Source organism: Leptidea sinapis, chromosome 47 (assembly GCF_905404315.1).
Source record: "Leptidea sinapis chromosome 47, ilLepSina1.1, whole genome shotgun sequence".
NCBI classification, from domain to species: Eukaryota; Metazoa; Arthropoda; class Insecta; order Lepidoptera; family Pieridae; genus Leptidea; species Leptidea sinapis.
This window is the reverse complement of record NC_066311.1, coordinates 5,224,703-5,247,520: the sequence shown is the minus strand read 5'-3', so window position 1 is coordinate 5,247,520 and position 22,818 is coordinate 5,224,703. Positions and strand designations below refer to the sequence as shown.

General features: G+C 36.1%; 2 protein-coding genes across 3 annotated transcripts; one reads left to right on the top strand and one right to left on the bottom strand.

The window, feature by feature from the left end:
• Positions 1-971: 971 nt before the first annotated feature.
• LOC126978102 (RNA-binding protein 28) lies at positions 972-12,989 on the bottom strand. Its single transcript, XM_050826822.1, has 11 exons — positions 12,476-12,989; positions 11,832-11,954; positions 11,380-11,643; positions 10,667-10,837; positions 9,882-10,050; positions 9,178-9,355; positions 8,413-8,575; positions 6,213-6,318; positions 4,122-4,286; positions 3,092-3,191; positions 972-1,531 (listed from the first exon to the last, which is right to left on the bottom strand). Exons 1-11 carry the CDS (start codon positions 12,735-12,737, stop codon positions 1,019-1,021), a joined length of 2,214 nt encoding a protein of 737 aa, XP_050682779.1. The 5' UTR covers positions 12,738-12,989; the 3' UTR covers positions 972-1,018.
• A 318-nt stretch (positions 12,990-13,307) lies between these two features.
• LOC126978138 (protein arginine methyltransferase NDUFAF7, mitochondrial) lies at positions 13,308-19,250 on the top strand. Of its 2 annotated transcripts, XM_050826883.1 has the most exons (6): positions 13,516-14,071; positions 14,320-14,460; positions 15,082-15,201; positions 15,584-15,841; positions 16,965-17,156; positions 18,941-19,250. In XM_050826883.1, exons 1-6 carry the CDS (start codon positions 13,646-13,648, stop codon positions 19,118-19,120), a joined length of 1,317 nt encoding a protein of 438 aa, XP_050682840.1. In that variant the 5' UTR covers positions 13,516-13,645; the 3' UTR covers positions 19,121-19,250. The 2 variants fall into 2 exon arrangements, with proteins under 2 accessions (XP_050682841.1, XP_050682840.1); XM_050826884.1 differs by lacking the exon at positions 18,941-19,250 and having other exon boundaries at positions 13,308-14,071; positions 15,584-15,845; positions 16,965-17,108.
• The last annotated feature ends 3,568 nt before the right edge of the window (positions 19,251-22,818 follow it).

Below are 22,818 nucleotides of genomic sequence, written 5' to 3'. Positions count from 1 at the left end.
ACCTTTTTTATGAAAAACTATGAGAAATAATCCCCCGTAGTCATCGGCTCGTGAGTGACTGCTACCGCCCATTCTATCTTGAAAATAACCGGAATCGTTGAAAGTCGTAGGCATGAAACAGGACAGCGTTGCCGGCCTTTAAGGATTGTCTTATAAAGGTTGTCTTATCAACCCTGAAACAATCAAGGTGAGCTACCTTGTTCTAGGAGCTATCTTCTACAGTTAGGTTGTACGTGGCAGAGAGATCCTTAAATGCTTTGTGGGGGAACATCAGGATCGTGCGGATAGAGCCAAGCTTTGGTGCTCGTGATTCGATTCTGAAATTCGGCGGCAAGAATTTAAATTTCTTTTGGGAGGCAAGCGAAATTGTATGCAGGTATGTATTTATATAATTATTTCCAAAAATTAGTAGTAGGTAACTAGTTGAAAAAAAATCTAAAATAGAAATAGAAAACATAGCCACACATTCAAAATTTCTCAAAGATAACCTCAACACGTTCACAATAAGTCCGCACACATTGTAACAGTTTACAGTGACGCAGGTCAAAGACCAATAAACTTTATTCAATTAGGCTCAAACTAAGCGCTATTAAATCGTCACTATTTTTTTTTAAATTACTGAATTTACCATAAGTTCGGATAAAGTTGAGATCGTGAGAAGAACATACAAGAAACTCAACGGCCAGTCTTTTCAATCAAAAGAGTATTTAACAATGGCTGTAATATACATTACAAATTTATTTGTAAGGTGCTGCATCCAATCCAAAAGGCAATAAAGAATAAACTGTATTAATATAAATTATCGTATATAGGATGCATCAACCTTTAGATCATTTAAATAAATATATAAAATATATTTAAATAAATCACGAATTCATTTCTAATGCGCATAAAAATTATTTTCTTATTATCTCTCTTAGAAATATTACTCTTAATATCACCGATATTTGAAAATATAATAAATGAAAAGATTTATAAAATTAACAATATATTTTAATCCAACACATTTTTTAATTATTTACATTACATCATCATTAAAATTCTTCTTCTTATTTCTTTTGCCACTTTTATTTTTGTTAATTTTCTGTTTTGGCAACTTTATACGCTCTCGTGCCGCCATTTTGAGCCGCATGGCGTGCTTACTCTTCTTCTTTTCTAGCTTAACATTTTGTCTATGGACGTCCGCTTGCGTTTTCAGTTTGTGACTATTTCTCATTTTATGTTGCGTTCCGACCTTTGCTGTGAGTCCTGTGTATTGATCGACTTCATCCACTTTTGGTTTCTTCACAAATTTCCCAACTTCATAATTATTAGTTTTAGCGTTGTTTTTCTTCTCGAATCTTCCCTTTTTGAGGTAACTCTCATCCGGCACGAAAGGCCATTTCCGCTTTCGATTCTTATTTCTCTTGTTTTCCTCTGCGTTGTCATTGTTCTGTTGTGTCAACGGATTTTTCGCTATTGATTTCTCTAATCTCTTCTTCCTAGCGTTGAGTGCTGCTCTGTCTTCTATCGAAAATGACACGATCGGTCTCTAAAATAAAATAAACAGTATTATAACGATCAATCAGTCTTTTCTTTTTTAATACCAATATTTTGCAGAATTAATCCGTAAAAACAACATATTAATTACAGGCCAGGGAAACTAGCTTTGATACAGATTTGATCGAGGTCGTAATACAATACCCTTCGTCTTAGATAGTTTTCTGATGCGTAATGAATCGCACATTGTTACTGTTGTGAGCAAAATAAATTAGGTGGGCCGTTTTGTGAATCAATTTATTAACATAAAAAAAATACTTAATGTTTTAATACCAGTTTGTATAACATTTTATTAACTACAAATTTATCGTTTGTTAGTATCCTGAACGGCGCTATATTGTAACACACAAATTACATTTTCTCAAAAAAAAAATTTAAACGTGTGGCACTGAAAGATACCTAAAATTGTGTGACGCTTTGTCATTGTGTCCATATAAATTTACATGAATGAATAATTTAAAAAGGAGATACACAGTCCGATACTACTGGAAAACATAATATTATGTGCTTATACCGCGGCCACAACTCTCTTGTAACACCAGAAGAATGGCAAGAACGTTGCCGAACAAAAGTGTCAAATAAACGTCCATATGAAATCCAAAACCGTTAACACATTGGTAAGTGGCGGGCGAGAATCGAACCAGTAGGACTCAACGGTTCTAGGTATTGCGCCACCGTATTTTCATGTATTTGTGGTATGCAGCCCGCGGCGCTAAACTGACGCTAAAGACTCCATTTTGTGTATGTAAAAACGTCTAGATTGAAGGGGCAAGTGAGCCCTTGGGTGCACTGTGCGTCATGGCTCGACATGGTATTGTTTGAAGATATTTTGATACTTCATCGATGCGCAGGGCGCTAAACATCGCGAGACCAAAGTTCAATAGGCAAGGGTTAGTATGGTATGGTATAAGGGCTCCTGTTTCCGTAATTAGACCACTAGCATGGGTCCATTTTGCGTGCAGTAATGGCCAGTTACTCCAACCAGCCCAGCTCCTTCCAGAAGTTCAGAACATTCCTGGGGTGTTTTTGCCCGTTGGTTGGCCACCCCCGCACATTCCAGGATTACGTGAGCGACCGTTTCGTCTTCGGCCAGACAGCCTCTGCACTTAGGACTGTCCGTCGCCGACGCCGATTGAGAAGAGGTGTTTGTTTAGTGATGTGAGACCTGTTAGGGTGCCCACCATTATACGGATGTCATGTCTGTTGAGGCTGATAAGTCTACGTGTCAGTTTGGGCGATAGTGCCGGTGTCTACAGCTTGAGACATTCACCCATCGGGTGTTATGTAAGTCGTTGATGAGAGAGCGTATCCATGAGCGCATTTGGCTGAAGGGCAGTGGCAGTAGTGGCAGTCACTAGATTTGCCTTGCAAGCTCATCCGCTGCATCATTTCCCAACGAACCGCTATGTCCCTTGATCCATTGCAGAGTTACCCGGTTATAAGAGGCAACCTGTTCAAGGGTTTGGTGACACTCGTGTATTAGTGCTGAGTTGTAGGTACCTTCAGCGCTGTTAGTACCGCCATGCTGTCAGAATAGGCGAGGGTCACTTACGTTGTTCTTATCAAAGATTTCCGGGTTGTTGTTCAGTTTCCTCAAACAGGCGAGCGCGTCTTCGTGTCGCGTGAACATCACGAATCCGTACCCCTTAGACCTGGGAACGTCCAAATTCAAATATATTTATTCAAAATAGTATATAATATCACTTATTGAAAGTCAAAAACTACCACCCATTCCAAATACTATGCCTCAGACTTGAGAAGAATGGGCGCAACAAACTCACCGGGCTTCTTTTTTTTATAAAAAAAATATGGTTAGAATGTCGTACAATAAAAAATATTATTTGATAGCCTCGGGGCGGTCGCTCCATTCCCAATCTGTGGTATCATTACGAAAGTCATGGATATAACTGAATTCGCTAGAAACCATCATAACCATAATGTTAACACCAAGAACAGACATAAACTTATAATACCTACTACTTGGCTAAAAAGATCCCAGAAAAGGTATTACGAAATTCAAAAGAATTGTTACAAAACGTTTATGTGGTAAAGGTTACTATAACATAAATGACTTTCTTAATGCCACAAATTGAGAATGGAACCACCTCAGGCTATTAAATAATAATTGAGCGAAGCGATGCAGAGCGGAGCTCCCACCGGGTGACTCCAATTGATTTCTGCAATTCGATTTGATTCAATTATTATAATTAAAAACAAATATGATTTACAAGTTATTCTAAATTAGCACGCGCTATTTATATTTATTAAAAAAAAAAAGAAATTCTCGTGTTGACCAAATAAGGCGCTAAATTCAGCATGTTTAAATATGGCGCCAAATTCTAAACGATTATTTCTACTGTTTTTGTTTGGATTAATTTTGTTTTGTTTTTGTACACAGACTTAGTTTACCTCGCTTCGCTCAAATAAACGCCGCAGCGAAGCGGTACGACGAGCGACTGCGGCATCCTAGTTTTTATTGTACGATTTTGCTCGCTGAGTTTGTTGCAGCCGTTCTTCTCAGTTCAGAGGCATACTTTTTCGAATGGATGGTATAACTATTTGAATGTGAAATATATACGCACGGATGTTTTCCATCGCGGGAGATGGGTGCTCGCAAGTCCCGCATGACTCGTGCCTCAGTGATGACGCAGCGCGAGCCCGCACCTCGCACGCACACGCGTCGCAGCGCCGCATCATCGTAGTTGTGCGGCAAGTTGGACACCACGAGCCGGTACCGCGACACGAACCTACGACAAACCACAACAAAGATCATTAACGGCCATTCCCAATATTCAGTCTATCTCCGGTAATGGCCTACTAGAAAGAAAAAATCCTAACTATCGTTGACTTTTCTGTCCCAATATACGTATCGACGGTAACCCATCGTAAACGCTGTCTGTCAATGGGACGACGTATAGCTTACCAGCGATAGAAGTTTGTATGGAAATTGCAACAGTGAACTGGCGATACGTATGACTTATCGTGTATATTGGGACAGCTTCAGATTATTGACAGCTAATTACTGACAGTAGAAGGTAGATATTTAACTCTATCTGTAGATAGTACATATATTGGAAGCGGAATTTCTCCTTGAACTGAACAAAACAAACATTGACGCGCCGTGTCCCCTCCTACACTGGAGTCAGTGCTCGCTCCAGGAAGGGGGAACAAGTCTGAAATGGTCTGACAACAACCAAACAGGTTTGTTTTTCGTCTAGTCCAGACTCCAGACAATACCTTTCTCGTCAAGAGTTCACACAGTACTGACTCTGGATTCTGACTGGTTCGTCCGCTCCTGTCTAGCTGCAGTGTCGGAGCGCCGAGTCTGGACTGGTCTGGTGTGAGGAGGTATAGGCAAAGGTATGGTGAGGTAAACAATCGCTTACCAGAATCAAGGAGTGCAATAAAAAAAAAGTTTGATGATTTTAATTCGAACATAATACAGGGTGGACCAAAAGTCCGTTAACAGTTGAATCGGTTGCCGCGTCTAGCAGCGGCGGCGGGGGGTGGAGGGGTTACGCATTGCAAGACCGGCCAATGGGAATTTAGCTCAACAAAAGTTTTGCAATTATTACAAGATACGACACAAAAATCAAGCTACATCAGACGGGAAGACGGGTTCAACAATGGATTTACCTCGATCTGGCCGATCGAAAACGTAGAGCGAGTAAAATCGTCTGTTCGTGACCTACCTGGACTTTCAACTCGAAAGCGGTCTGCTGTCCTTAACGTGCCAAGAACATCATTAAACCGCATTCTCAAGAAAGATTTAAGTCTACATCCCTATAAAATCCAAATGGTGAAGGAATTAAGGCCTCAGGACCATGCCACTAGGTTGGAGTTTGCGAACGAAATGGTAGAGCGATTCACCAGTTTTACAAACATTTTTTTCTCAGACGAGGCACACTTTCACCTGAATGGGCATGTTAATAGACAAAATTATCGTTATTGGAGTGACACTTATCCGAAATTTAAGCATCACAAACCCCTGCATTCACCCAAAGTCACAGTATGGGCTGCTTTATCAGCAAGAGGCATTATTGGTCCATACTTTTTTGAAGACTCAAGAGAACGTGCGGTATATCACCATGTTACAAAACTTTTTCGCTCCCGCACTGCAGGATTTTGTTGGTTTTAATCAACGCTCATGGTTTCAGCAAGATGGAGCCACTTGTCACACACGTAATGACTCGTTAAGGGCAGTTCGAGACATTTTTGGCCCAAAAGTGATATCGAAAAGAGGGGAATTTGACTGGCCGCCTCGTAGCCCGGATCTATCACCAATGGATTTTTTTTCCTTGGGGATATCTTAAGGCTAAAGTTTACGACACCAACCCAGTAACTCTTGACGAATTAAAGGATCGTATTTGCACTGAAATCCAAAACGTCTCAACAGAAACATGTAAAGCTGTTATCGAAAATTTCCGCTCTAGATTGCAGCAATGCCAGAATAATGAAGGATTGCATATGGATGATGTGATTTTTAAGAAAGAAATTCCCATTTTGTTTAGTATCGAAAACAATAAACAATTTTGATCTACTGTAATTAGTTTTTTTTAATCATCATTCCAATTATAAACGGACTTTTGGTCCAACCTGTATATTTGAAATTATTGGGGGCCAATACGAGAAAACCAGGAACAGAAATCAGTTAAGCTAGTATAACACGTTACCTGTTTAGATTCTTCAACATCTGCGTCTTGCTACGCTCCAGTGCGAGCCGCTTGCTCATGTCGGAGGCGGACACGCCCACCGCGGCTTGAGTCCCCGCCACTATCACTGACAAATAAGAGAATTGGAACTTAGACCTACGAAATACCTTAGACGCTATATTCACTGACAAGACACCAGAGTAACAGACATACACTATCTAAAAGACTAGCAATGCTCCTATGACTCTTCCAGTTTAATAGGCGGAGGTGGTCTGTACATTTGTTAGCCTTCCAATCTTTATATATATAATTCTTCTGTACGTGTGTTGACAGTGAACTCCTCCTAAACGGCAGGACCGATTTCAATGACATTTTCTGTGTATGTTCAAGTGGTTTCAAGGATGGTTTAGATTCACAATTGAACTACCTCCTAAATGGCTGGACCGATTTTGATGATTTTTTAGAGTGTTCCAGTGAACTTGAGATTGGTTTAGATTCTCAATGCATTAAAATTCTCCTACGTATGTTAGTGATCTCCTCCTAACGTCTGGACTGATTTTTCAAATTTAACACGTGTGTACAGGACGTCTGTCGGGTCCACTAGTACTCAAATCAAAAATTAACAACATTTTAACCAAACGTAATGAGTAGGTACGCCTCTACTCGTAACGCCTCTCAAATGTATCCACGATATCGCCACAAAAGTCAACGATATCGCTGTGAAAACGTAACAACTACCAACAAAAGACTTAATTACTCGGCTTAGCCAGATAGCAGTTAATGATATGGTACTGTTTTCACAATTTCTATTAAATTGGGCCCTTTTTATGTCTAACGTTGGCCAGTTTTTCCAAAGAGCTCCTTCCAGAAGTTCAGAACATTCATGGGATATTAGCAGACTTCTCTGACCGACCTCGTGGAGGATTTTTGCGTGTTAGTTTCACCGTTTCATCATCGACTTATCATCTGTAAACTTAATAGGCTTGTGAATAGGACCTTGTTTAGTGGTTTGTGAGGTGTCGTGTCAAGGTGTCCACCATGATACACATATTGTGTCTGTTTAAGTTGATGATTCGACAGGTTAGTTGAGTGATAGTACAGGTATCACTTTTTTCGACAACCTATAGCTTGTGGGTTTTGCCCAATAGTAGGCATAATAAGATTATCCTTTGTAATGAAGTTATGGATCTTACAGATTTTGGAAAGTTCATTAATGTGTTCTGTACCTACATACATTACACTATTTAGAATCATTTGTGGTGAGTATTGCATGATATGTAGGATTATATGGATGTATTAGGATTATTTTATTGTTGTTTGCTGAGTTCTCGTAACAGGTTTCATCATGTTCGCTTAAATGTCACTGCTTGTGGCGGCGACATGGGACGGGTCGTCCCCTTCCCTAAAATATGGTTGAGGGAGGCGCTGCTTGTGGTGGCGGGATGATCCTGTTGCCGGGGACTCGGTTTCAGATTCTTTAAAGTTATTGTGTATATATATATGTATGTATATTATTTATTTATAATCGCTTATAAAATGCTCACAGAATACCTTTATTGATTTATGGTGCATGTGGATGATGCAGCTACTGTACTCAATAACATTTGTATTAATTTACATTTTTTTTTTGACTTACTCGTGTAAGACATTGACGAGTTTCTTGCTACTTCTTCTCATTAGCTCAACCCTTTACGAAGTAGCGGTAGATTCAATAAGAAAAATATTTTTTTTTTGACATTCATAAGTGTCATTTTCGTGACCTACTTGAATAAACTGATTTTGATTTGATTTGATTTGATTAAAAGGCATAAAAGGCATTTATTTTCACAAAATTGATCCCTTTAGAAGATTACCTTTTTGATGTCATTTCTAATATACTAGATACTACTACCGCCTCGGAAACAAATAATGGCGCTCTGAGAGAGAAGGAGCGGCACAAGAAACTCTCATAGCATTCTTTTTTTGCGCTCTTTTCAATAAAAATATACAACACTGTTCAGTCATATCTATCGCTGTAAAATAATCATAATTTAGTCCCAGGCTGTCCGATCACTTAGATATTCAGCTGTGGAGTAATAGGATTTACGACAGAGCCATATTTTTTATAAAATATTTAAATTTATTTATAGATAATGCCTGAGCAGTGGCTGGGACTTTATTATTAAAGTGTATACATTTACCCTTAAAGCTATTATGTATCTTATCTTATAATAATACCAACCTCCTTCCTTAACGAGGTACAAATTCCGATTATCCTTTGGCTGTTTTTTGCTGCCCTTAACAACATTCTCTCTCTTGAGCGCCGGTTTCACCACCAGCACTTGACCTTCCAAACGGAGCTGTTCCGGTGGTAGCGACAAGAATCTGTCCGTATCGTCTTTATTCTGGAAATATAAATCGTTTTCTAATCAGAAATTATATCTTTAAATCAATGTGTTCGATTCCTTCGCAGGAATCTTTCAAAAATCATCTAAGTATAACATAAATGATTCCTTAATGATACCACTGATTGGAAATTGAGCCCGGCTATTTAATAATAAATTTTATTGCATTGGAACGATGTTTTTATATAAAAAAATGAAAGCCCGCTGAGTTTGTTTCGCCCGTTCTCTGAGGCATACTTTTTGGCATGTGTGGTAGTTTTTGACTTTCAATAAGTGATCTTATCCTATCCTATTTTGATTAAAAATATTTGAATTTGAACATATTATGCAGTTTAAGTTTTCATTAAAATCAGGCGCGAGACTCTTTCGAGTACCTATTTTCCATTATTCTTTATAGTTACAGATTTGTTCGTCCACGCCTATTTGATACTGAGTTTAGATGTCCCGACCTCTACTCGACGAAAGGAATATTCCTAGCAAATTGCGAGTCTCTACGCCGTATGGTTCTTAGCTGAAGCTAGCTTACTAGTAGCTGTAGGTAGTTTTTATAAATACTTTGTTGAAATACAAAATGAGTAGACTATATATTGTGTTTCACATACCACAAACTTAACAAAAGCCGATCCCTTCGAGTGTTCAGTCATCTTATCAACACACACAAGCGCGTATTTCACGGGACCAGTTTGTTCCGCGAAGGTCCGGAGCTGGTCGTCATCCACGCTGAAGGGCACATTCGTCATAAACACCGTACAACCATCTTCAGCGTCGTTCAGTTTAATACTGCGAATTTTAAAACTTTGTGTGAGATAAATATAGTTGCAACCTTGTTCATAACCTGTTACTCCAGCTAATAATCTATGAGTAACGGCACATAGAATAGGTCGGAAATAGAGCGCCACGTACCAAGTATTTGAATAAAAACCTAAAAAATATTTATTTTTATAGTTTTTCAGTAAACTATTTTGATTTATGAACTCAATTTAATTTTTTTACACAATTATTTTAAAAACATAATTCCCGCGCGTCACCATTTGCCGATCAGTAACAGGACATATAACCCGCCGTTTGATTGTAAACATCAACAGCGTGAGCAACTCATTCCATTCAACTTTGTATCGACACAAAATCGAATACATACTCTTAATACCAAAAAACTCAAAATAATTTAATATACCACTAAGCCAGCCATCCTGGTATATGTTTTGGGATGCGAGATGGAAAGTTTTGTTTAAATTTTGCCAGTAAGTTTGACATAAAAGTAATTATCTAAAATAAGAAAAAAATATTAAAGTTGGCATCAACTAACCGTTGCCTATCAGTCTGTGTACTAGTAACACTTTTGTCATCATCTTCCACTTCATTATCACTGCCTTCTTCTTCATCTTCATCATCACTTTCATCTTCTTCACTGGGTTCATCATCAGAGCTCTTTTCTTCATTCTCATCCGAGGCTTCATCACTGCATTCTGATTCACCTGTCAATCACCCACATATTTTATATCAGAGAGCTGAATGTTTATATAACTATGTGTATTCTAACTAGCAACCAGGTCTTCTGATGGTAAGTGATCCCCTTCAAGTATGCTTGCATATCAGATGAATAACTGAAGTGTTACAGGTCCCTTAGAAAAAGCATATTGCATAGTAATATATATTGGACTACCATACTATTACCAGTTGGACAGGATGCCGGCTAGATTATGTGTACCACAACTGTGCCTATTTCTGCCATGAAACAGTAATGTGTAAGCATTACTGTGTTTCAGTCTGAAGAGTGCCATTGCTAGTGAAATAACTGGGCAAATGAGACTTAAGATCTTATGTCTCAAGGTGATGAGCGCAATTGTAGTGCCACTCAGAGTTTTTGGGTTTTTCATGAAACCTGAGTGGCACTGCATTTGAATGGGCAGAGCATATAAATTACCGTCAGCTGAACATCCTGTTAGTCTATCCCTTATTCTCATAATAAAAAAAGAGGAATCACTAGAGTATTTGCAAAAAGAACTAACAACAAAGTCAAAGTAACATAGTAAGAAAGATCTGCAATCACATGGTACATATAATGAATTTCATATAATATATACTACTAACTTTTAACTTCATCCTTAACTTCTTCGGTGGATATATTAATTGGTGTTTTGTCATCATCTTCACTGTCAGAGTCCTCTTTTTTGACTTTCTCCTCCATTTCCATTTGACTGTTAACAACATGTTGCATGTACTTGTCTTTTGGAACTGCCCAATCAACAGATATTGGCCTACCTGAAATTAAAGATTAAAATAGTCATTATATATATAGGTATAAAACTCTATTCTTTATCTATTATTTTAAGTTCATAGAGATGTGATGTCTGTAACAACTGCATGGTATATAGCCAATACTACAGTAAGATTTTTAGACACATAACCCATGTAAATAGGTTACTCTCTCAGCGGATGGCCCTCACAAAGATGAGGATGAAATACAAAGAATAGAAAAAAAAGCTTACTTAATGTTCAAATGTCCAAGGCTTAAACATACAGGCATACAGCTTCTCTGCCCTCATGGGGAAGGGAAATGTTGAGTGCTCATTGATGTCAAGCAGAATGTTTTTATTTATTGTATTTTTGACTAGAGAGTGGCTCTCTGCATTGAAAAATGCTTTTACCAGCTAGTTATAGAAGACATGCATGTTTTTGGATTTTTACTGTTTTAAGCTTAAACAGGGCTTGAGACTGGGATTCAAGCCTTGTCAACTGCAAATACCTATTCTTAGTACATTAGAAATAATATTGTGTACTTGTATTAAAAAATTATTACTTACCCAAAAATGGCTTCATATTAGTGTTTAAAAGGGCTTTCTTAGCCATTGGTACATTTTTAAAATGTACAAATGCACATCCAATCAGTTTTCCATCAGGCTTCTTCAGCACTTTAACCTCTTGCACAATGCCATAGGGATCAAAATGCTCTTTCAATGACTCTTCAGTGGCCTTAAATGATATATTTCGCACAATTAATCTTGCATTACGATTAATTCTAACTTTATTTTTATCCTCCTTTTTATTAGTATCCTTGTTATCTTCATCTGTAAAGAAATTGACTTAAAATACTTCATAATGAGAGCTAAATGTGTCCATTCTACTCACAACTGAGATTTCTCTCTTGAACCAGTGTTAGAGCCTGACTTGAGTGATTCTTCTACAGAATTACTTGTCATTACTGTGATTTTTTTTTATGGCTATAAACACATTGAACTTTGTAAACCTTAATTACCTTTTTTTTCAGATTTATCCTCATTCGAAGAAATACTGATGTTTCTTTGTTTTTGACCAATGTTATTGCTGTTGGCAACATACTTATCTTTTGCTACTGCCCATGCTACATAAATAGGTCTTCCTGAAAGACAATTCACTTATGTTAGTGATGAACTGAATCTGACTAAACTAAAGTCATATAAAAAATAATATGTTTTTACAAATTTATAGGATATCACATTCTTACTGTTGTTAAGATATGTGTTATATTTATCTTTTGATAGATATCTTTAAAAACAGAATCAGTGATTATGTTTATAATACTGAGTTGTGAGTTTTAAAAGGAAAGAGCCCCATGTGCTAGAAAAATTTAATTTTTCACCAGTCTCATATATTAATGTTGAAGTAATGAAGGCTGAGTACATCCATCTTACATGGGAATTGTACAGCTGACACAATATCATAAGAAATAATTTAATCCCCTGTTATATAAAGACCTTCTCATAAAACACAAACCACTCTCAGACAGAATCATAGAAATATATTCTGATTAAATCATAGACAAGTACTATCTAAAATGAGCTAAATAAGTCAATTTTATTTTAATTGAATGAGCATTTTGTTAGTAATATTGTGATAATGTCATACATGTGTCAAACTTACCTAAAAAAGGTTTTTTATTAGTAGCAGCTATAGCTTTATTTGCTACTGGGACATGAGTGAAATGCACAAAACCACATCCTACTAGCCTTCCATCGGGTTTTTTTAATAATTTCACTTCTTCAACATCACCATACTGTGAAAAATGCTCTCTCAGAGAATCTTCTGTTGCTTTGAAAGATATGTTTCGGACAATAAGACGAGCATTACGATTAACGCCTTCCTTGAACTTAGAGTTTGTTACAGTATTTTCACTTTCATGCATTTTTCTTTATTTATTTAATATTTTATTACACGTGAACTTGCAAGAGGTTAAATTGAAAAACTTGTTATGCCGGGCACATTGCCTACTCTTTTCTCAAATATATTGAGGTAAATGTATACTTTGGGAAATTTCTATAATAATTTAATTTAAATAACTGTTCCTTTTTGAAAAGGAATAGAAACGTACAATAAAATTAATTTTATTATTATATTTATTTATTTACTCAAGAGTCAAAAGAAAAGGTTCAAAGTCAACTGCCAACTGCCAAGTGTGAACTGTGAAGTGACACTGACATATACATTATGCACAGAAAGTCAGAAAACATATAAGTTACGCGCTCTCTGATTGTTGAAACTTGAAAATCACCCATTTACCGCGCGAAACATATCAGTAATGTCCTTTATGTTGTATGTTTATGTTAATGTGATAATACTATAATATCATTGAGAAATGTACGTATTTTTTGGTTAGCGTTAGACGTTGATCTCACTATTGGAAAGACTTTTATAATTAATATTTCATTTACTATTCATACAATTTGAAGTCTCTATTATCGTTTGAAATCCAATATAAAGTGAATGATTATGGAAGAAGAAAAAAAATTCATGACAAGTCTCGTATCCGTTTTTTTTTTAATTTTATTGGTTTTATAATTATTACTAAGCCCAAGATGTTTTGACCCTTCATAACTCATGAGTCATGACTTCCTCCTGACAGATCTGACAAATAATTCATTGCACAGCAGATATTTTTTTTCCCCATTTCTTGGCCTGCACGGTTTGTGCGTCAGCCATGCACAGCTGATTTGTTACCGCTGTAGTCTTTGTTTAATAGTCTAGACTCTAGTAATCTTATCAATTGCGTGTTTGTGTTTTGATTAAAATTAGGTAACCACTAACTACAAAATAATGAATAATTGTCGACACTTAATACGTTTGTACAGTAGGCCACTCCTTTTACCATCAATTTGGAAAAGAGCTAAGGGGTACAAAGTTGTTAAGCGTCCAGATCCTAAAACCTTAAAAATGCCTTCATTAGCAGACGCACCGAGTTTGATGGATATTATTAAAGAGAAAATTCGCCTAAACGGGCCTCTTACTGTCGCTGAATACATGCATATTGTAATCACTAATCCTACAGAAGGTTATTATATGAAAAAGGACGTAATCAGTGAAGCCGGAGACTTTATAACCTCACCAGAAATAAGCCAAATGTTTGGTGAAATATTAGCATTATGGTTTTATTCTGAAACCAGTAAAATGGGTACTGGAAAACCCCTTCAAATTGTTGAACTGGGCCCAGGAAATGGCACTTTGATGATAGATTTTTTAAGGGTAATATATTTTTTATAATAACTGGCTATTATTAGCTCTTTTCATGCAACTAGTAAAATAATAGTATTATAATTTATTTAGTTACACTAAGTGGATATAAAGTTGTGTATTTATACATTTAATAGTCTAGCACTTAACAAACTATATGTTGATCATGTATAAATACATCTATCTGTTAAAATAATTCAATTTTTAAATAATAATATCGTTTAACTTCAAGTAAAATATAATGTGTAGTATTTATTTAGGTCCTCAATAGATTGAATTATAAGCCAAATGATTTATCACTACATCTTGTGGAGATTTCATCAACAATGCAGTTAGTTCAGGCAAACAGATTGTGTGCTAAACATAATGAATGTGATATTGAATCGCCATATAATCGGGAGGTAAGATTTTATGTTTGTTTAATGGATGAAGGTTTTGTCCTTCCACTATTTAAAATTATTTTGGTCATAAAATCAAAACTTTTAAACGTCAAGGATATACATTTTACCATTTAACTATACTTTGTTAAAAGTTGAGTAATAGAAGTGTCAGGATAGTCATTGCCACTCTTTCAAATAAATATTTACAAACTTTTTTTACTGTTCAATTTTGACTTGAGTAAGTTAAAAAAAAAGTTACTCATTAAGAACCTCAAAGGTAAAGTACAATAACTGCATCATCTTACAAACACCATAATATAAACCTTTAAAAGTGTTTCGTCCTCCTCGGGTTGTTTTCCTCATTACTGAGGATAGTGACTCCCCCGCTGCATCAGTTTCTCCCGTATGATTCCCCTCCATCTGCTGCGATCCTTAGCCTTATGAATGGCATCATGGAGGTTGATGTTTAGAGCAGATCATATTTGGTCCGACAATCTCGTGGGACTGTGTCCTCTGGGTGTTAAAAGTGTTTGTTAGAAAATAAACCTCCTATGAGTTTTTGTATAATTACATACATTCAATAAAACTCAAATATTTTTGTCATATTAATACATTTTATATTTTATTATTATCTATCGACAGGGTCAAACAGTAAGTGGAATAAAAATATATTGGTATAATGACTTGAAGAAGGTACCATTAAATTTTTCATGGTATATAGCTCATGAGTTCTTTGATGTGCTGCCAATTCACAAGTTTGAAGTAAGTTGATTTATAAAATTTTATCTATATTATATTTTCTGGATACAATAAGCAATATTTGCTCACATGTTTTTTTTTGACAAACAATTATTGAATTACTCCATTATATGTTATATATATATAGAATCTTAAAATGATGTCTGACTTCATGTATTGTCTCACTCTATTGACGACCACCAGTTTCGTCTCATTGTTTACATACTTCCCATAGAAACCCAATATTCAAAAATGTAATGGCTGTATTTTTTTAAATTGAAAATATCACTTTTGTAATCTGAAGAAAACATAAAATTAAAATTGTAGCAATTTAAGTCCCTTATGCTCAAAAGTCATCAATCAGCTATTAATGTTTAGTAAAATAAAAAACATATCAAATTTTCAGCACACTGAAAATGGTTGGCGTGAATTATTGATAGACATGGATGAGAATCAGAAATTATACTACAGAATATCAGGTGAAGAGACACCCAGTGCTAAGTTACTGATACGACCACCTCTACAAGCTGATAGGACAGAGCTTGAAATCAGTCCCAGAGCACTGGGAATTGCCAGACAATTGGCTGAGCGGGTTGATGTACATGGGGGCTTAGTTCTGATAGCAGATTATGGACATGAAGGTGAAAAGGGGGACACTTTTAGGGTAGGTAAGGAAATAAGTGTCTGTATAATGTTAGATGTATTCACAAAGTGTTGTAACCCTCACTTCTGGGATTAATTACACATATAAAATTTAAAAACAAAATTTATGAACCCGCAACCTCTTGAGTTCTGTGCGAGCGCTCCTCCAACTGAGCCAACCGTTCGAGTGATATATCGTTGATAAATCTTGTATGCCTTATTCACAAGACCAGTGAAGCCACTACCTGAGAGTAATGAATCCCAGAAGTGAGGGTTATAACTTTAAAAAAAAAAATACAAATTGTTTAGATTTGAAAGAGCTACATCTCAAGTCAATTTACTAATATGCAAATATTGGGGTTGAGCAGGTTATCAACTGTAAAGTAGATCCTGTAGATGAAGCCACTTGAACGGTTGGCTCAGTTGGAAGAGTTCTCACAGGGAACACGAGAAGAACATTAATAAATTTTGTTTTCAAATTTTATTTGTGTAATTATGTAAATAAGCACAAGAAACTCCTTTGTTTGTTAAATTAAGTTCACACAAGTTGCGACGTTAGAAGGTGCAATATACTATGCAGAAAATAGTTTTTTTTTTATGGAAATGGAGGACAAACGATAGTACGGGGTCACCTGGTGTTAAGTGATCACCGCCGCCAACACTCTCGCGCAACACCAGAGGAAGGAAGGTGTACGAGTTTTTTTAAAGGTACCCATGTCGTATCGCATGGAAACACAAGAAAGCTCATTTCACAGTTTTGGAGTGCAGGAATGGAGGAATGTTCTTTGAAAACCGCACTCTGTAAGACCACCACACATCCAGATGTTGATATCCTAATTTGTGGCATGAAGGTGGAATTTATAGTCATTTCACAAAATATAAGAACAAATATTTAGTATTTAATTTTATTTTGTGGGTAAAACATGTTTGTCTTGCAATAATTGTAAATTTTTCATGCTTTTGGCAATAACTTTGAATTAACAATATTATGTGAAATCAAGCGACTGGGGATTGTAGCATTGTACCTGTGGAAAGCACAGGATGCTGGCTAGATTTGTATATGTTAGCACTATGTGTTTCAGCCTTAGGATAGCCTTAAGCTGAAGCACTTGCTTGTCTCATCACCTTTTCTTGATTGATTTCAGGCGTTTCATAAACACAAAGTGGTACATCCATTGGAGAACCCAGGCCAGTCAGATTTGACAGCAGATGTAGACTTCAGTCAGCTTCGAATTGCTGCATCTAAAACTCCTGGAGTAGATAACTACGCAATTGTCATGGGGCCTGTGAAGCAGAAGGAGTTTCTAGAACGAATGCAAGCTAAAGTCAGATTAGAGGTATAATAACTAACATCCTAAATGAAGGCAACCAATAAGATCAGAAGTATGAATTAGATTAGGAACATTGTACCATAGGATCAGATAATAGGATCCAGAACGTATCTTGAGAGTTTGTACTTTTTTTTTATGGAATAGGAGGACAAACGAGCGTACGGGTCACCTGGTGTTAAGTGATCACCGCCGCCCACATTCTCTTGCAACACCAGAGGAATCACAAGAGCGTTGCCGGCCTTTAAGGAAGGTGTACGCGCTTTTTTTGAAGGTACCAATGTCGTATCGTCCCGGAAACACCGCACAAGGAAGCTCATTCCACAGCTTTGTAGTATGAGGGAGAAAGCTTGAAAACCGCACTGTGGAGGACCGCCACACATCCAGATGGTGGGGATGAAATCCTAACTTATGGCATGCGAAGGTGGTACTGTATGATAACAAGCAAGGAATGTAGATTATACACTGGATTCTATATGCATGCAATGTTGCCTTATGGTAGTAGGTAATTGTATATGTCCTCTATGTAGGTACTAATATACCGAGTCTTGCCATATACTGAAAAAAAAATGTAATGCAAATAACATTTATTACTTTTACAATATATTAGGTTAATACATAAATATAAAAGGCTTATTCGAAGTGGTCTCCATTGGCTGCAATACAGTCCTTTAAACTTTGAGGTCAGTTATTAATAGAAGCACACACTTTCTATCTTCATCTCCCGAGATCTCTTTTGCTTTCGGACAGAATTTCTTCGAATTGTTTCCCTTACTGCTTTTTATTACGAACACTACGTGGATGGCCAGATTTTTTTCTGTCACAATTAAAGTATGTCTCATTGTACCTATTAATAGCCCGGTACACAAACATTTTACTAATAGCAAGTGTATGGAGAGTTTTAAAAATTGCACTTGGCTCCATACCTACTTTGTGTAATGCAATCACAGCAATTCGATTCTCTTTATCACCCGACTCCATTCTAATATCTCAAAATTTTGTGCATTGTATTGTCGCCAAAATTAAAAAAAAAAAACACAATGAACAATCATATAAAAATGACAGATTCCAAATTCAAATGTAATATTTTGTTTATTTATAATTGTAACAGTATTTATGGCCGGACTAAGTTCTTAGTCGGGCCATAAAAACATATACATATACGGCATGATAATTTGGAGTCCCTAAAACAATCCGTATGTTTGACAGTGACAAAATTTTCCCATGGAAAGATTGTGTGCTTCTATTGATAACTGGTCTCAACGTATTTTTTTTTCTTTTTTTCAGCATATAAGGCAAGACTAGGTATAATGTAACTTGTAGACGCAATGAAGTTCTATAGACAGTTCACGTCATACAAAAACAAAGCCGAAATATGGCACAGGCTACAAATTACACCATATAAGCTTCATATGGCATATCTATACATTTCTGCGTCTACTCCAGTTGTTAAAAATATCATTGGTCAATAGACAGCAATGTAAACATTTTTAGCTGCATATGTTGATGTTTAGAACCAGATTTGGACAGTGACATCAGTGGAGAAGCAGTTAGATATTTTTTAAACCCTGACGAAAAAGAGGGTTACTATAAGTTTTCCGTTTGTCAGTCATCAAATCATACATGGAAATAATATTTAAAATATAATAATATAATCATTTGGGATATCAACAGCTTGATATGCTTATATAAGCACATATGTGATATAGTCAAATACCTGATTAGACAACCAAAAACCTTTTAAATAATCGCACACATTGGTCATATATTTACATACTTATTAAAATTTGCAGATGCTTTTAAAAAATATGCAGAGTGACGAACAAAAGGAAAAATTAAAAGCAGCATTCAGTATGTTGGTTGATCCACAGAAAATGGGAGAAAGGTTCAAGTTTATGGCGTTCTACCCATCAGCTATGACAGAAATATTAGATAAACATCCTCCGGTTGGGTTTGCAGATCTAAGTAAATAAACAGATTAATTTTATAAGGAAACATATTTTGTACCAAATACAGTATAGAATTTTCAGCAGCACATTTTATGTTAATACTTATTTGTAAATAGATTTATCTTACGTTATTAAAGCCATACCAGAGACATAATTTTTCTTAAATACCTAATTTATTTTACTCTTGTTTTATAATGAGTTTGAGTTGTATATACATTGAAGCGGCTAATATGCAAAAAGACCTAACCATAATATTTTAAAGTTCATAAGCATAACTTAAGTGAATAAGTGAATTTGCCAGAAATTGTCAAAACCATAATGTTAACACCAGGAACAGACATAAACTTATGATGCCTACTACTTGGCTAAGTCGAGTTAGTAAGTCTTTTGTGGGGCGATGTATATGCTTTTACAACAAGATCCCAGAAAATATTCAAAACAAAAGTATAACGTTATTCAAAAGAATTGTTAAAAAACGTTTGTGTGGTAAAGGTTACTATAACATAAATGACTTTCTTAATGATACCACAGATTGGGAATGGAATGACCGCCCTCAGGCTATTAAATAATAAGTTTAATTGTACAATATTACTTTGTAAACATATTTATTCGATGAAAAAAAAAGCCCGCTGAGTTTTTTGCGCCCATTCTTCTCAGGTCTGAGGCATTCATTTTGGAATGGGTGGTAGTTTTTGACTTTCAATAAGTGATGTCACATCCTATTTTGAATAAAAATATTTGAATTTGAATTTTGATCATGTACCAATAAACAACATGCCTTTGCAATGCTCTCATTGAGGTACTTAGTGTACGAGGTACGCTGTGAGTGTCCAAGTTTCGAAAAAAAAAACGAAGAATAGGTACCCCCTCCGGTTAGCATATACCACAAAAATGTTTCCAATGATTAAAATTACCATGAATAGTCACATTACAAGCATTAGCAATCCCACCACGGCGGTTACGTTGCTAGTTGAGCTATCGGGAATAATTGTTCTTACTCTACACACCAAAACAGCTCTCAAAATAGATCACTCATAGTCTTCTACAATAAATTCAGTGCAGAGATATAATATACTTCATACAAAATGTATTGAAATAATAAAAAAAAAATATTAAAATGCTTCTCAACATGGCGACCACATGCGTCCACAATCCAGGCGACCAAATCCATTTACGGCGTCATAGAGGTTATAGGTAGTAGAGAGGAAATAGGTATATTACAAAATCCACTAACCAAAGGAACAGTCAAGATCAACGGTATTGTATTAGGTTTTCCTGTTGGGTGGACTATTGGCCCATTTAGTTTATATCTAGTCACTGTCTCTCTTTACTGATGTAATGGTCACGTTTATGTCTTCAACAACGCGTTGAAGATGAGTAAAGGCAACCTTTGGGTTTTTCAGTAAAAAGCTGCCTAATCGCCAGCTATCGCGTATATAAACGGCGAAGAAAACCGCTTCCTGGGACGATTCTTACTTTTATACCCGAAACAGCTCGCCAATAATTTTTCATATTTTGAACTACACAACAGTTTACGTCAACCTTAACGCAAGGCCTTGTTCTATGTTGTGGCAAAATTAAATAACTAACTCTACGCGCAATTTCAACATGGTAAAAAATTGCAATACCTACATTAAAAAGTAGTTAGTTATTGGAGTATATGGAGTTAGTTATTTAATTGCGTCACAACATTAAAAAGGAATTTCATAATTTCGAGCTAATATATAGTTATTTTCGGGGCTAATCTTCAGATGGCGCTAGTTTTCAAATAGACAGCTCATAATGCGTAGAGAGGGCTCATCAAACTTAGCCCCCCAAAAAAAAATTTATTCTATTTTTGAATTTTCAATATCGCATATCCTTAGTTCGTAGTTTGTTCTTAATTGTTCGCTATAAATAATTGTTTGTTCTTTTGTTGTTTATTTAAAAATAATTAATTAAAAACATACCCTTTAGTTAGCCCCCGCCCCCTGTTAATGGGGGGAAACGCCTACTATTTGGTTCTGGCGTTGTTTTAACTGTTCTAACATAACCTAACCTAACCAATTTTAAAGAAGTTCAATTTTTTTTAAATAAATAAATCGAGAACAAACAAATCTTTATAGAGAACAACCAAGAACAAATGACGAACTATCGATGTAATAATAAAAATTAAAAAAAAAAAATAAACAATCTGGGGGGCTAACTTTCTTGAGCTCGTAGAGAAAGCTCTCTTTTCCCTATATATTATTATACTCTTTGGGCCTTACGCACGACCATATGTGTGGCTCCTTAGTAAAAACCTGTCAATTGTGGCATTCAAGGCCCAGGACTATCAATCAGTAGCAGGATTCGTTACACCAACAGCATGATCAAGCGTGTCCACCGATAACAAAGAGAATTTAAACACTACGTTCAACCGATAATTTAAAGCCCTATCATGTGCCACGAGGACTGGCATCCTACCTCTCATTCTGCAAATCCGATCAGTTTTTAAAGATGATATTAAGTCTATAACAGCAGAAATGTTATGTAGCGGAACTTTTTGCTTGCCTGGCGAAATCCTTCCTGTCTATTCACTAATATAACAAAGCGGACTATGTCGTACATCAACAACGGAAGATATCTGAAATAAGAACTTTTCTTATTTACGAGAGTCAAACTGAAATTTCTTAAAAAATCAAAACTGATCAAACTAGCAGATTATTAAGTTTTATAATATCTTTCCAAAATAGTGTCCATTCACGTCAATATATCAATGCATCAGATGGAACCACTTAGAAAAGTACTTTGCCTACTCGTCCATAATAAAGAAAAAAGAGACCTCCTTCATCAAAGGCTTTTTGAAACGCCGCCACAGCTGCCTCGGCGTCCTTAAAACGTTTTCCTCTAACTTTTTATTTTCGGGAATAATTGAAAATCGCGAGGTCGGGGCTATTCGGTGGGTGATCAATTCTTTTATAAAATAGAAGGATAAATGAGCGTTAGGGTCATCTGATGTTAAGTGATCTACGCTGCCCATATTCTCTTGCAACACCAGGAATCACAACTGTCGTATAATGACAAGTCTTTCCGAAAAACGAGGCCACCATCTTTTTGCACATGCTTCTTCCTCCCTTTTCACTTTAGTTGGCAACTTCGCGGAAGAAAACACCTACCTACTGAGTAGACTGTCTTTTGGTTTCGGGATCATAACAGTAAATCCAGCTTTCGTCAGCCGTAAGTATGTCGAACACTTCATTTGAGTCAGCTCCGTTAAATCTTTCCCCTATTTTGACGGCACTATTCAACATGATGGAGTTTTTGGGACTGTTTAACTAAGAGGTGTCCGCTGAGCACAAAGTTTCCTGGAGATCTACTCTCATTCTCCCAAACGAAACAATGTAAACTAACGAAATTAAACAAAGTTCCGGTACTGATCCTTCTATATTTTGTTTTCGGACATACCGACTAAGTTTGGAACCATGGAAAATTCTCGTGAACGGTTGGAATGAACGTCATTGTTATTCGAATTATTTGAAGAGTACTATTTCATGTCAACGATGGATAGTAACTATTAACAACCAAAAATATCTTATAACAACTTTAGTACTTCAATTTTTTTTTCAATAAGTTTTCTGAAATTGTTTCTCAAGTATGGTAAGTATTAATACCTAAATCATCTTTTAAAGTGCTTTTTAACACACCCCGCAATCACGGTACACGTTCCTTCAGAAAGTTTAAAGTAATTAAATTAGGAACTT